The sequence below is a fragment of the Miniopterus natalensis genome, chromosome 7, assembly GCF_054644295.1.
Source record: "Miniopterus natalensis isolate mMinNat1 chromosome 7, mMinNat1.hap1, whole genome shotgun sequence".
Classification (NCBI taxonomy): Eukaryota; Metazoa; Chordata; class Mammalia; order Chiroptera; family Miniopteridae; genus Miniopterus; species Miniopterus natalensis.
This window is the reverse complement of record NC_142087.1, coordinates 75,866,617-75,882,412: the sequence shown is the minus strand read 5'-3', so window position 1 is coordinate 75,882,412 and position 15,796 is coordinate 75,866,617. Positions and strand designations below refer to the sequence as shown.

Genomic DNA, 15,796 nt, shown 5'->3' with positions numbered 1-15,796 from the left:
TAGGAAAGAGGCTGAGAGAGCAGCAAGAAAGCTGTGGTGTTCCCAGGAGGGAGGTGTGGGGTTGCCTTGGTGAGGCTGGTCGTGCAGGGAGAAAGAGGGGTGGATATGGACTCAAGAGGTTTTAGGAGGGAAAATGTGACAGTGGGAGGGGAGAACAGAGTCAAGAATGATCCCTAACTGAGGCTGCTGGGAGGAGAGAGCCAAATCTCCTCAGAACCCCCGAACCACCTTCTGTGGTGTCTACAGCATTTATGGTCCCCACAGACAGTGCCTGCTGCCGCTGTCATTCACTGCTGCTCCCTTGGCATTGTGGTGGCCTTGTCTACCAAGTAGAAGGCAAGTCCCCTCCAGGTCCCCACCCCATTGTTTGCACTTAGCCAGAGCCAGGTGCATGGAGTAAGCCAGTAAATGAATAGATATTTGGTGGAGAGCTCAGAGCAATTGAAGTGACACGAGAGAGGCAGTACAGCCTAGCGGGTAAGAACATGGGCTCTAGAGCCAGGTGGCCAGGGTTCAATTCCCACCTCTGCCACGTGCTGGCTGTGCAACCTGGGGCAAGCCGCATAACCTCGCTGTGCTAGTTTCCTTCTCTGTAAAGGGATAATCGGGGTTGTTGCAAGGATTCAGTGAGTCCATGCCTGCCACACAGCAAGTGCTCAGTAAATGCTCCCTGTGATGGACAGATCAGTACAGGCGTACCTCATCTTTTTGGGCCTTGCTTTACTGCGCTGCAGAGACATTGCAATTTTTTACAAATTGAAGGGAAGACCCTCTACCAGCAAAAAGATTACGGCTCACTTTATTGTGATACTTGCTTAATTGCGGTGGTCTGGACCCAAACCTGCAGTATCTCTGAGGTATGCCTGTCAGTCTCACATTTCTGCTTCTCACGTACCCATGTCTGTCTTGCTTTCTGTGGTTGAGACACGTGGAAGTCCAGAACAGTTCTCTACCTTTCAGCCAGGAAAGGGTTGAAGGTCAAGGTGACTGACAGGTGGAGATGACACTTGGGTAATAAAAACATCGAGAGGCCCAGTGAGGTGCCTCCTCAGAGCTGCCCAAGTCCTTTAAAATATTCCTGGTGTTGAATCAGTTGTATGGGCCGCAGCGGTGAGTGGCGTCTCAGCAGAAATACCTGCGTTTCTTATTTATGAGACTGTCGGAGCTTCCCCGGTGAGTCAAGGTCTCCTGCAGCCTAGATGGCTTACAGTCTCCCTGGCCTTCCTCCCCATGACCACCTGGACGCCTTCTATTTGCTCTGATTCAGCTTCTATTGCGCTTTTTCCTCTGATGCTGGCCCGTTCCTACCCCAGCTGAGAGCCTCTATTTTTGGGCCTTTTCGTGGATAATTGAGTGGGCAGAAGCTCCCCACCCATCCCCCTCGGAGCATCCCTTAAAAAAAGGGAGAGTGCTCAAGAGAAGTGAAAAACAGTGGGTGGTTCAGTTCAAAAGGACAAAATATTTCTTGCCCTGGCACTGGGAGAGGAAAGAAATTGTCTGAGACACCGAAGAACAGCTAAACTAAGAAGCCGAAAGCTGCAGTCCATAAGGGCAAATTAGGTGACTCAGCTGCGACTCCCCTGGATCCAGTCCTTGTAGCATTAATGCGCTTTAAAAGGGAAAAATGCTTAACTGTGACAAAGAGTGGGCTCTATAAAAATGTGGCTTAATGCTGATGCTACCGAGTTCCAAAAGGCGGCCCCCTCCAGGCAGTGCCAGGCACCTGTGGAGATTGCCACTGGCCTCCGAGGCCTGAGCCTGGGTGGGACTGAGTCTAAAATTATCCCTGATAATGAGTCTGGCAGAGGAGGGCCCAGCATGCTCATTTCCTGCCTCCATTCTGGCCTCCAAGACCTCGACTCCCAGGGAGGCCTCTGGGAGGCAGGGGCTGCAGTGCCAAGGACATGGGCTCTGTTGTCCAACAGAGTTGGGTTCAAGTCCAGATGGTTATGTGGACATCAACCCACAGAGCCTCAGTTTGCTCATCTGTAAACAGGGCTCACAGCATGGAACCCAGTGGGAGGGTGAAATGAACTAGATGGTGAAAAGAACCTGCATCATGCCCTGGAGGTGGCAATTGATAAATAAAAGGAGGTCTGGAGGTGAAGATCTGCAGGGCCAAATGGTCTTAATCCTCGCTTAATCACTACTCACTCCCTAAGTGTGGGAAGCTTTTTAAAATTTAATATACATTTTAGCATTTATTATATGCCTTATTGTTCTTAGCATCACATCCTTACATTAACTCTGTAAAGGCATTAATAGTGTACCCATTTTACAGAGTGGATAAATGACTCTGGGGCAGAACCAAGAATCTGATTCTAGAGCCTGTACTTTACCCTACCTCTCAGGTTACCTAACAGTGCTGTCTGATAGAACTTTCTACAGTGATGGAAATGCTCTATTCTTCGCTGTCCAACTCAGTAGCCACTAGCCACATGTGGCTTTTGAACTGGGGAGATGTGGCTTGTGCAACCAAAGAACTGACTTTTACATTTTATTTCATTGTTAATTACTTTATATTTTAATGGGCATATGTGGCTAGTAGCTACCATATCGGGCAGCACAGAGCTAACCCCTCTCACTGTCAGTGTATTACTCTTTAGGGGTCAAGAGCAAGAATTTACAGATGACTCTTGCTCAGGGCCTGGCATATAGTAGGTGCTAAGTTAGGGGGTGCTCTTCACAGTATTGCTAAGTAGAGAGACCGTCTTCAGGAGACACTGGTCTGTAGGCTTGCAGCAATAAAAGGAAGTTGAGTGCCGAGTTTCATTCATGCCTTGGATGACCAACTTGTCCCAGCGTGCCCAAGAATTTCCCAGTTTTAAAACTGGAAGCTCTGCAGCCTGGGAACCTCCTCAATCCCAGGCAAACCAGGATGGTTGGCCTTGTTCTTGCTTCAGATGATGGGGTACAGAGTCCTCAGGGAATGGGTTTCCCTCAATAGGCTCCCTAAAAAGAATCTCCTCCACAGCCTCACAGGCTTGCAGCCCAGTATTTGCCCAGAAAAGCAACAGGCAAGCCATCTTCCCTTGATGAGCCTCAGTTTCCCTTTTAGAAAGTTGGGGAGAAGGTTCCCCTCTTGCAGGTGGCTGCAAGGAATTCAAGGCACACAAGGCTCGGAGCAGAGTAGGTGGGTAGGTATGGCTGCTCTGTGGGGAAGAGAGACACTTAAGCTGTCCTGTTGGCTGACAGGCTTCAAGGTGAGGTGGTGGGGCTTTTCCCTGTAGCTCTCTGTGGGGCAGCTCTCCAGCGGGAGGCATCCTGTCTGAGAGCCGAGCGAGGCTGCTGTGGGCTGAGGCGTGGAATACAGGGGGTCCCACGGGTGGAAGCGGCTCCTCTCAGTGTCTCTTTCAGTCAAGCCTCTGTAAGAAAGTGTACGTGTGTGTGTAGGGAGGGTGCTGATGGTGCTGATGAGTCACCCGCTTCGGTGCTACCCGCGTGGGCTCACAGGACTATCTGAAATAGCTGTTTTCCAAGCTGCTTTGTCGGTGGGCCCCGACTTTCCCACCCCGGATGCAGCCCAAGCGACCACTCTAGGCTAAGTTTAGAGGGAGCGTCTCGACAGGCGAGCTTCTCTCCCTCTTCCCGCTGGCCTCCCGGGGTCTGTGGCCCATTGGTGGGAGCCACGCGTGGCATCCCACGGGCCGTATTCTGGAGACTGTGCGAAGTTCATGACATCCCTGCGCTTTATTTCCCTGTTTATTCCGAGCATGAGTAAACACATGGGTTGCCTGGTTTCGGCGTCTCTTTGGCCATTTCATTATTGCAGAAGCCTCTGAGCATCACTGGAAACCTTGGGTTTTCTAAATGAATCTAAAAATATACTCTTTGAAAAAAAATCTTGGAGTTGGACAGAGTTGACACAAGGCACGGTTATTTATTTCCTTTCCCTCCTCCCCCTTCACCTCCCCATGCCTCTCTTCTCCTCTCACCATCCCTAAAAACAAAAAAAGCTGGGCAGCCGGAGGCCCCCAGGGACAGGGAAAGGCCCCTGGGTCAGGGTCCAGGGGCCCCGACCACCTGGGGTGCTGGTGTGAGCCCTGGGCAGCTCTGACTGGGAGGCGCCCCCTGGGAAAGTGGGGGTCTTGGGAGTCAGGGTATGATTTGTTAAAAGCTGCAGCGGGCTGGGGCAGGCGGTGGCTGGGGCGAGCCTTGCAAACAGCCGCCTGGAGCGCCGGCAGGGCCCACTTGGACACTCGCGCGCCCCCACCCCCTGCGCCCGCATCACTCCCTCTCTCTGACTTTTCTCCCGAACAATCAGGGACTTGTGCTGGCGGCTGAGGGAGCCACGGAGCTGGCTGGCCGCGGAGGAGGCGACGTCATGGATTCCTGAGTGTGAAGTTTGCAGGAAAGCCCTTAGTTTTGGAGATGGACGGGATCCAGTGGTTTCCATGGCGCTGGATAAACAGGAGGAAACAGTGAGGGAATCCCGTTATTTTACTGCATTGAAAGCCTATAAACACGGAGCGCCGGGAAGGAAGTCGCGTTCCCTCTCGAGTAAGCCGAGCGCCCAGCCGCGCCGCCTCCAACGCGCCGGCAGCGGGAGCCGGAGCCGGAGCCGGAGCCGGAGCCGGGAGCCCGGAGCGGGAGGCGCGCAGCTCCCGGGCCGCTCGCAGGCTGCTCGGCGGGGCCGCGCCGCGAGCATGCTCTAGAGGCCGGCGCCCCCTCGGCTCCCGGGCTCCAAGCACAGCGCCCCGCTCGCCCGCGCGCCAAGCCCCCATCCCCTCCAGATGCAGAGAGAGGCTGCGTTCAAGCCGGGGCACTGCCATCCCCTCCGCATCATGGGGTCTGTGGACCAAGGTAACTGGCCCCCCTCCCCTCCGCCGCTGCCCCCTCCCGCCTCCCAGCCCTTCCCTTCTGCTCTCCTCTCGGGCAGCGCTGTGGGCTCCTGGCTGAGTCGCGGGGAGGGAGGCCGGGGGACGCGGGTGTCCCCGGGCGCACAGGTAGAGTGGCCAGGAGGAGGGGCGCCCGCGCCCGGGCCGGGGAGGGAGCCGGGGCGCTGCTGTAGGGGACTGCGCGCCCGCGGTGCGGTGCCGTGGCGGGATTCCCCAGGCGAGGCTGTCACAGGAGTTTCCCCTCCGTGGGACACCGGGAGGCTCTCGCTACTAACCGCTGGCTGCTTAACCGTTTCAGCACTCGGCTTTTGACAGCAGATGCGATGCAGCTGGATTGATGATGATGATGATGATGATGTTATGATATCATTTAGCTTTTCTGTTTCTTGTTTTAGGAGAGCAGGCTTGATCTTTTACTCTATAGCAAAACTAGACACGAAGACTTTGCTTGTGAACAGTTACAGCAGCAGATGCTCTGGGACATTTAAACAATTTTCTTTCCTCCCCCCCTTTTTTTTTTGATGCGCCTGGTGGATCCAGTCCTCCGGCTCCCCCTTTAAAGTGCAGTGTACCATCAGTTTGTTTTGCGATCTGATTACACTCTGCTTTCCGTATTTCTGCCTCTTTTTTCCTTCTCTTGGATTTAGCCCCGGAATCATACTCCTCGGATCTGACGGGAGGGGCTTAACGTATAAGAATATGACATGAAAACCCGCCATCTGGTTGGGGTGGTGGAGGGGTTCGGGCTGTACGTGAACGCATGGGGCTGGAGGAGTGGAAACCAGGCCAATGTGATGTGTTTCTCAGAGGCCAGCCTTGCCTACAGAGGGGCACTGCCCAGAGGGCAGGGCTGCAAGAGTTAAGTGAAATAAATATGCGTAGGAGGAGTTAGCCTGGTGTCATAAAATCAGAGTTGAATGTAGGTTTTGTGCTCTGCGTGGCTGATTAAAGTTCTGGGGGGGAAGAAATGACAATTTCAGTAAATAAACCTGAGGGGCTTTTTTTTTTTTTTTTAAACCAGAGCCACATGCCTCGGGTTAGGTAAACGGTGTGCTTTGCCACAGTGGCCCTCAATGACACATAGCTGAGTTGCACTTTTAAAAGCAAGACCCTGCCAACACTTTGAATGTTTTAACTGGTACCTGTTTATCCCGTCCTCTGCTAGTGGTCAGGCATGTGACATAATGGGAAGAAAACACACCCCAACCTAATATTGCATCACCTGTAAAAGCGATGCTCTCAGACAGGTAACAGATACGTCAAGGACATGAATTGATTTTTACTGTCATACATACTGACAGAGTGTTTGATGTTATGATGGTGGGGGTGGGGGGACAGAGCAATGCCAAATGGAGCTCTAATTGGAAAGGAAAGACAGAGAAAGAGAGAGAGATAGAAAGAGAGAGAGAGCGTGTGAGTGAGCTTGGAAGAGAAGTTGGGCTTCTGTTTGACTCTGTGATATAATACATAACACAGCTCCATTTTATTAGAGCTGCTCCCCCTCTGCTTCAGGTTGATGAACTTGACCCTCTCTCAAGGTGTGGAAGTCTGTGTATTTCATATGTGTACATGCATTGCCTGCCCTCCCAGCTCATGCTCATGTGTGCAGGGATTGTGAGTACATGGCGTGCCAGTGTATGTACACATGTGGGAGACAGGGCACCACATTGTTCCCCGGAACCACACTCGGCATTCCAAGCTGGGCACACAGAATGCAATTCCAGGCATCAAAGAGCTGGTGTGAGAGACGCTTCAACTGTGCCCTGCAGGGGGAAAAGCTAATGCTCCTTTAAACTCAAAGACCACGTGAGCACAGAGACAGACCTGAAGTGTGCATGCAGATGGGTGGGGCCATGAATAGCAAATAGAAATATTTGCATGGCAGGAAAATACTGACCTTGCTTTGTAGCTTTGGGCCAAGGCCCTGGGAAAAACTGAAGATCTTTAAAAGAGGTGTGCTCAGTTTTATCTGAAGTGGGGTGATGGAAAGTATTTCAGGAATAAACAGTTCCAGGGTGAGCTCTGCTCACTCCCAGACCGGAGCTGCCTGCCTTCTGCTTGGATTAGAATATTTCTGTTTGACCACATCACACTGGGTGACCTTAGGTAAGTGCCTTAACCTCTCTGTGCCTCAGTTTCCACATCTGTAAAATGGGGCCAATAATAATGGTGTTGTACTCATAGTCAATGTTTGGTAAATGTTAGCTGCAATTCCTGTTAAAGTTAAAAAACAATAACATTGATATAGAAACTGGATTTCACAACAAAAACATGTTGAAGAGATGTAGCACTTCATACCTCTCCAGGTAATTTTTAACTTACTGGCCCTTCATAATGAGACAGGTTGTGTTAACAGCAGGGCTGGGAAGCCTCAGTTTCCCCATCAGCAAAAGGGAAACATGATCTTGCTGACTTCATAGGATTGTCACAAACATCCTATGAAATCACGCATGTAAAACGCTGACGTCCGTGCTTAACGTGCGGTTAACACAGATGAGATGTTATTGTCGTCTGACGGTGGAGGACACTGAGAGCCAGCCTCGCCCAGGGTTACACAGCACGTTAGCAGCACAATGCCTGGCACACAGTGGGCGCTCTACTGCTGTCCACGCGGGTGAGAGCAGATGCATAGTGAGCAGTGGCTGGAGCGGCACGCCCAAGTGTTCACAAGCATTAAGCATTTAATTGTCAGGGCAAGTGTGCTCGGTGAGTTGTGGAATCATTGTCTCCTGCACAGAGGAGGAGAGTGAGGCACAGACAGGCGCAGTGACTGGCCAAGGGTTACCCCGCGAAGTGGTGGAGCCATCATTTGAACCCAGGCTCTGTTGTGTTTAATTTGAACCCAGGCTCTGTGCTCTGTTGTGTTTAATTTGAACCCAGGCTGTGTGCTCTGTTTGTCTGGAACTCACTAACATTATCTCAATTTTTATAATATCATTTGACAGAGGAGCAAACGGAGGGGTCCGTACGTTGATCCTGGGCTTCTTCTCCATGACCATGGTGTTTCTTGGCATATCCTGGGAGGGTAGGAGAGAAGTGTTGGAGGATGTGGAGGGTGCCAGCATCATCCTTCAAGATGGGGAAACTGAGGCAGCAGCTGTTTTGTCCCGAGCATAGAATGATTCAGGGAGGGCTTGCCTTGCCTCGCCTCGGGGAAATGAAAGGACAGCATTTCCACCTCCCCCAGAGGGGAGAAGTCCCCCGATGGCCAGGAGGCTCTAAGGCCAGCGCGGCTTTCCGTTTCTGCACAGAACAGAGACCCCGCCACGGGCCCTTCCGGCTTCTCCTCCTTTTCTCAGAACTTCGGAGAGAAGCTCCTCCGACTCCCTTTATTAAAAGCTTTCCCCTGAGGACGGGGGCCAGGTCTCCTATTTCTGTGAGTGTCCACTGGGTTCTAGGTGATATTTCTACGCCCAACATGTCAACAGCTTGAGATCTGGGTGAGAGGTTCAAATCTTGGTTCTGCCACCCGCTAGCTGCATGACCTTGTGCAAGAAACTGCACTTCCCGTGCCTCAGTTTCCCCAAATATAAAAGACTGATAGTAATATTACCTGGAGTAATCATTAATATATTTGATAATGAGTACCAGCCAATCAGAACCGTGGGAGCAGGGTCCAAGAAGACTCTTCTGCTGGGCCAGGCTTAACTCTTTATCTGCTGAACTGCAGGGAAGGCCCCAAGACAGCAAAGGCCCTTTGGGGGTGGGGGATGACAGCAATCATTTACCAATCTATGGAGAGTTTCAATCTTTTAATAATCAATATGACTCTCCACGTATTCAGTAAATAATTGCTGTCATTATTACTGTATGATTCATTAATTCACTATTTACCCTCCCCCCAAAAAAATCCCACCTAAAAAAACCATTACCAAGTGCTTTCTTTGACATTTTCTCATTGGATAGTCCTCACTACATAGTGAGTGAATATTTCACATTTTGCCTAGAAGAAGCCAGGCAGGTTCTGTTTTTGTTCCTTTGCTAGAAGAGCAATTCGGGACTCTCCTATTGCCAGACTGGATTGGAGGCCTCCTCTGGGCTCCCTGGGCCTCTGCCCTGCGCTGTGCCCTTCCTTGTACTGGTCACACTGGTGGTGACTGCACATGCTTCGTCTGTGTTCACCTCTGTGGCCCCAGTGCCCAGAACAGTGCCTGGATGTAGTAGGTACTCAGTACTTTTTTTTGTTAAATGGATGAACGAATGAATGATGAATGAATAAATGATGCACAGTAGGGGAGACATGACTTGTTAAGGTCAAAGACTTAAACTCTGTAGCTCCATGTCATCTTTTTGGCTCGCTCTCCTATACCTCCTTTTGACAATGACGGTGGCCGTTGACTTCCACATTTTCCCACCTCAGGCTAGTGGCCTAAACGGAAATTCTTCCTGGGTCATCCGACAGGCACATGCTTTCATGCTGTTGTCCGGGATGAATCAGCCCCCAAAGGCAAGAACAACAAACAACAACCATGACCATGACAGCAGCCACCACTTACTGAGTGCCAGCTATGTGCCAGGCTCCATCCTGAGGGCGTTCCATGCGCCACCTCATTAATTCTCATACCAGCCTGACAGTCAGTATCCCCGTCTTGCGCAGGGAGGTACAGTCACTCCCCTAGGGTCACATCGCTGGGCCTCAGAGCTTGGACTCAGGCCCACTCCACCATGTCACTCTCGTGGGGCTGAATAATATAGCAGGAAGGTGACCTGTTTTCCCAGTGAGAGACATGCTCTATGGCCAAGCACTTTACGGATATGTCAGTGGATTCTCACCCCCTCCCCCCAGGCTGGTATTTAACGTGATCCCTGTTTAGAGACAGGGAAACCAAGAAGGGAGTGGTCAAGGCATTCCAAGGGCAGAACCAGACCCGGCTGATGCCAAAAGCTTGACGTTTAAAGGCTCCATGGTCCTGTTTCTCCTGTTTCCTGCAGCAGGACCACCCAGCAAGAGAGCAGTGAGCTGGAGGAGAGGGCTGCAGCCCCTGAAGGAGCCCGCCCTCCACAGAATTTGGAGTGTGTGTGTGTGTGGGGGGGGGTTGTTGGTTCCTGTCCCCACTTCCACCCTGCCTTCTGGGCCACTCAGTAACTTCTGGTGGCCCCCATCCCCTCCATATTCGGTTCTCTCCAGTGTAATGACCTGCCCAGGGACCCATTTCCTCAAAGCCTCTCTCAGAGGCCAAGGCCCAGCTGGGTGCCTCTTTGGCCTGAGATTCTAGCAGGTGCATTTCCGGCATGTGCTACACTCAGAGGCGTCTGCACCCGTCCCCTCATGCCTTTGCACACTGTTCACACTACTCCCTCTGCCTGGCCTGTGCCTGGCCTTCCACCTGGGGCTCCCTTGCTGCAAGGCCCAGCTCACCCTCGTCTCCTCTTAGAAGCTCCCTGGACCATTAATTCATTTTCATGAACATTTTAAGAGCTTCCACTATGTGTCAGTTCCTGTGCAAGGTGCAGGGAGAGAGTGGTGGCCAAGACAGTTATACCCTCACGAGGCAAACACCGAGCAAGTGAATGCAGGAGTAACCGAGATGTCAAGTGGTGGTAAACGTGAGGGACTAAAATGGGAGAAGAGAGTGCAAGTGACTTGGCATATACGAGTGAGTGTGTGTGAGTGTGTGTGTGTATGTGAGTGTGTCTGTGAGTCAGTGTGTGTGTGTGTGTGTATGTGAGTGTGTGTGAGTTTGCATGTGTGAATGTGTGTGTGTGAGTGTGGCTGTGTGTGTGTGGTAGGTGGGTGTACTTGTTTCCTGTGGTTGCCATCACAAATTACCATAAACTGGGCGGCTTGAAACAACAGCAACCTATTCTCATAGTTCTGGAGACTCAAAGTCTGAAATCGGGGTGTCAGCAGGGCCACGTGCGCTCAGGAGGCTCTGGTAGGGGAGGGTTCTTGTCCCTTCCAGCTTCCGGTGGCTCCTGGAAATCCGTGGTGGCATTCCTTGGCTTGTCAATGCATCACTCCACTCCCTAACAGCATCATCACAAGGCCTCTTCCTGTCCTCTCAGAAGGACCCCAGTCCTTGGATGAGAGACCTTAGCTCTGCTGACCTCAGCTTAACTTGATCCCATCGGCAAAGACCCTATTTCCGAATCAGATCACACTCACAGGAACTGGGGTTAGGGCTCAAACATATTTTTGGGGAGAGACACAAGTCAACCCAGAGCTGTAGGGGTTGCTAATTCAGACGGGGTGGCCCCTTCCTCTCTAAAGAGAGGTCTTTTTCATTGACCTCTGAGTGGTGCGGGAGCTGCCTGGAAAATGTCTGGGGGACAAGCATCCCCCAGTGCAAAGGCCCCGGGGAGAGACGTGTGCTTGGGATATTCAATGACCAGCAAGAAGATGAGTGGCTAGAACAGAGAAGGCGGGGGAACTGTGACGGGAGACAAGATCATGACAGAAGCCAGGGCAGGGTCGCGCAGGGTCGCACAGGGCCTTGCGAGCCGTGTGAGGCCTATTCTCGGGGCAGTGGGGAGGCATCGGGGACTTCTAAGCAGCAGGGCTGAGCTCTGGGTCACCTTTTGAAGGATTGTGTTGACCAGTAAGTGGAGAACGGCCTGTAGCCAGGTGAGAGTGAATCTCAGGGTGCTGGTGGGAGGCTGTCGCAGTGGCCACGGCAGGAAATGATGGTGGCCGGGACCAGTGTGGAGCAGAGGAGGGGGCAAGAAGTGACACTTCCTAGTCCCTAGGGCATTCTCCTTTGCCGTTCTCAAACCGTGTTCCCTTGAGCCCTGGGCTTCTGCAGGGATGGTCTCTGTCTTTGACACCAGATGGTATATGCCATTAATTTCGTGCATATGAGCCACGTCAGACGTCTTCCTCTCGGCCCAGCCCAGATTCCCCATGTCAGCTCCCCTTCACCCTCTGCTATCGCTGGGAGTCACAAGACTTTTTTTAGCGTTTCATCTTGGTCCAAAAATGTCCCTTAGCAAATCCACCCTTAGTTAATAGCCCAGGAACAATGTGACTCAGTAATGAGTATCAGATTCGCATGGGACAAAACCATTTCTGTGGTGGCACGTGTGACTTTTAAAAGTAATACCACAGCCTCCCCATTCCTCAGTGGAGGTGACAGTGAGCCTTACACATGGGGGTACCCAGATCATGTCTGTGACGCTCTCAGTGCATATAAAGTGGTCCGTTTATCTTAGCTGCCATTTTCAATATTATTTTACTGTTTTACATTCAAGTTATTACTTTCCTTTAACCTAACGACCTTCAGGAGACCTTCCCGAAGGGATAAATCCATTTTCCACCAACTCTCCGGGGTCTTCTCTGTGGGTTCTGGACCACCCATCTCCCACTCCGCCAGGGAGCCCAGAGGCATCCCTGGAAGATGTTCTAGCTGCCAGACCGCAGCTAGGTGCTGTGGAGAAAATCCGAGACACGCATGACATGCTTGTTTGCATTTGAAAGTCAGATAAATAGATATATTTTTGTAAAGTAGGGAGACACAATCATATGTGAAGCCATTTATGTTCTGAGTAACTAAAAGTTTAGGGAAAGTCTAGTCAATGTGTTGACAGAGGAAAGAAAGAAAGGGCAAGAGGATTCGCCATGTGCTTTTTGCGGGGGCAGGGTGGCTGTGCCAAAGGGAGCCTGGTGGAGGGTAGTTTTGAGGTCCCTGGAGTCAGCTTCCTTGTTTCTGTTTTTTTTTAAGTCTCACCCTAGGATATGTTTTTATTGACTTTAGAGATAGAGGAAGGGAGAGAAAGAGAGAAACATTGATGTGCCCGGCCAGCATGGCTCAGTGGTTGAGCGTTGACCTAGGATCCAGGAGATCGAGATTCGATTCCCGGTCAGGGCACATGCCTGGGTTGTGGGCTCGATCCCCAGTAGGGGGCGTGCAGGAGGCAGCCGATCAATGACTCTCTCATCATTGATGTTTCTCTCTCTCCCCACCTCTCCCTTCCTCTCTCTGAAATCAATAAAGACATATTTAAAAAAAGAAAGAAAGAAAGAAACATTGATGTTTCTCTGTAACAGAGAAACATCAATCAGTTGCCTCCTTACACGCCCTGACTGGGGATTGAACCCATAACCTAGGTATGTACCCTGCCCGGAAATCGAACCCACAACCTGTTGGTGTATGGGGTGATGCTCCACCCAACTGAGCCACGCAGCCAGGGCCCAGCGTGCTTGGTCTTGTCACTCCCGGATTTCAAAAATTATGAAATTGACACAGATGGTAGAGTCTGCAGAGACACTGCGGAGAGAGAATGGACACGAGACAGACACACGGTCCCGGGGGTGCAGACATCTAGGAAGACAGCCTGGGTGACAGAAGGGTGACGGCGGTGATGATGGCATGAAGGTGGATGGTTGAGGAAGAGTTGGAGGCTGGGCAAAGACTCGACAATGCTCCATGCCCTGACTAACCAGCCCTCCTTTGCCTGCTCTTAGGGCTCTGGTTCAATAGATGAGGCTCCCCTGGTTGGGGGGTGGGGGCCTCGCCTGTTGAATTAGAACCAAGGACAGCAGTTTAAGGGAGAGGTGAGTTTGCTCACCACATCCCTGGATTAAATGTCAGTTCCACAAGGAAGAAGGGGACATGCTGTGAAGTGAGAAATAAAAAGGAGGAGCAAAACCAGTAGAAGGAGTCAAGAGCCTGGAGACCAGAGTCTCAAGCTCACATGCTCACAGGGACAGACAGGGGCAGCTGGGGGGGGGGGTGTCTGTGGGGACCTGAGAGGCACAGAATCATCTGAAGTGGGTGGCCTCTACTCAGCTCCAGGTGACTGGCCCATCTGGGAATATCGGTCAGCTGCTGTGGCCAGATCTTCTCATTTATAGGAGGCATTGGAAATTTGGATTTTTAAATGAAATATCCCAATTAAAAAATTGTTAGTCTAGATTTAAAAAAAAATTACAGGGCAGACTGAACATAATACAGGGTTGGGCAAAAGTAGGCTTACAGCTGTGAGTACGTGAAACACAGTTTATTCCTATATTATTATTCATTAGTTATTGTATTATTTTCCATATGAACAACTGTAAACCTACTTTTGCCCACCCTATATGTCTGCTGGGTGGATTTGGCTGAGCTACTGCAAACCTTTGGCAGAAGGCAGTAAGAGAGGGGGGAGCGACAGATGATACCCAGGAGAGCTGGGGTGGGGCAGCTTACCTGGAGCCTGCTTGGCCAGGTGTTTGCATTTAACTCTAAACTTGATGGGAAGCCAGGGGAGGGTTTATGGGATGTCTGTTTTGAAAGGATCCCTCTGGCTGCTCTGCGTAAGGGCACGTGTTGTAGTGACACCAGGGAGGAGGCTACTGCAGTCATCCAGGTGAGAGATGATGGGGACTTTGGATTACTAGGGCGGGAGGAAAGACAGTGAAGTTGGTGAGAAATGGTTGGACTTGGGTTCCATGGTGAAGGTGGAGCTGCCTGGGTTTGCTGAGGGTTTGCATGTGGATGAGAAGAGGAGAGGAAGCCAGGGCTACTCCTTGGTGTTTGGTCAGAGAACTGGATGAATGTGTGAGTGATATCTGAGCTGGGACCATGGGAGAGGTTTCAGATGACAATAGGGTTTGGTGGGGACACATTCACTTTGATATACCTGTTGGGTAGCCAAATGGAGATGTTGGGTGCACAGTGGTATATCTGAGCCCAGTTTTCAGGGGAGAGGTCCAGGCTGTAGATAAAAATGAGCTTATAGCAGTAGGGAAAAGGAGGGCAGAGCTGTGGGTGGTGGGTCCCTCCAGGGCCAACTTGAAGAGTCTCAGGACTCAGAGCCACCTGGGGTGGGGAAGGGGCAGGGGTTAATGATCCTCAGATATTTGTATTTAGGTAGAACCAAGTAGTTTCCCAAAGGAACACACTGAAGTGCTGTTATCAGAACAAGGGGGAATGATTGGGTAGGCAAACTCAACCCAGGTCCACTAGAGTGGAGGCATTTAGTCATTAATGCCTAATGGGGAGATGAGAAAAGACATGAGATGGTGACACCAGGCTTCTCCTGTTCTATAGCACACAGCAGGCTGGTTCCTTGTTCACCCCTGACCAAATTTCAGGGTCTGGACTTTGGGTCCTGCCATAGGACCAAGAGCATCCCTCTTCTTCTAGACACTTGGCTATAAATGCCCTACCCTGGGTCATTTCTGTTTCTCAACGTAAGTTAATTACCTACCTCCTAAGATGCTTGTTGGAAACACCCAGGATAGCTGTGCTTATGCCTATGAAATAAGAGGATTTCTTTGAATTCTGATAACTAGAAAGTGCTTCCCTGGACTCTGAAAGTTGGTGAGTCCTGAGCCAGGCCCAGGCCTCTAGAATGGAGTTGGAGTCTAAACCAGGGGTTCTCACCCCTGGCCACACATTGGAAGGCTTTGGGAAGGCTTTTAAACAATACTGAGGCCCAGGCCCCACCCTCAAACAGTCTGATTATAAGTGGTCTCTGGTGGGGCCCAGCCACTTGGATTTGTTAATAGCTCTCCAGGTGAGTCTAGTGTGTAGCCTGGGTTAAGAACCATTGGTTTAATGCAATTTGGAAAACCTATTCATTGCTGTGCCCCTTTGCTTCCAGGATAGAAGCATGAGAAGGGTAGAGGCTATGCCCTGTCGATGGCTGCATCCCCACCACCTGTAGCTGTACCAGGTACCTAGCAGGTGCTCAGTAAATATCTGTGGAATGAATGATGATTGATAGCTTTGCACACATCCCTTAGTAGAGCAGAGATGGCTCCCCTGAAGAGTGCATATCCCCCATACTTCTGGTGCACCGGGAATGGTTGGACCAGTCCCCACTCAAGGTCAAGCTGTGGTTCTCGAAATCCCCGAACCTGTCCCACCTACTCCTCTAATCCAGTGATTTTCAACATTGGCTGCAAGTTAGATTCATTTGAGGTTATTAAAATACACACACACACACACACACACACACACACACACACACACACACACATATTTGGATGTTTTGGTTCATCAGGTTTGGATTGAAGCCTGGGCACAGGCTTTTTT

General features: G+C 51.1%; 1 protein-coding gene across 1 annotated transcript in view; it reads left to right on the top strand.

Annotated features, from left to right (window-relative positions):
- The first annotated feature begins 4,730 nt into the window (after positions 1–4,730).
- Positions 4,731–15,796, top strand: part of LOC107538227 (nuclear factor of activated T-cells, cytoplasmic 2-like) — a 37,366-nt gene continuing 26,300 nt past the window's right edge. Inside the window, exon 1 of the mRNA XM_087819166.1 lies at positions 4,731–4,803. Within this exon, the coding sequence (XP_087675292.1) occupies positions 4,734–4,803 (70 nt within the window). The 5' untranslated portion in view covers positions 4,731–4,733. The remainder of the gene's footprint in view (positions 4,804–15,796) is intronic.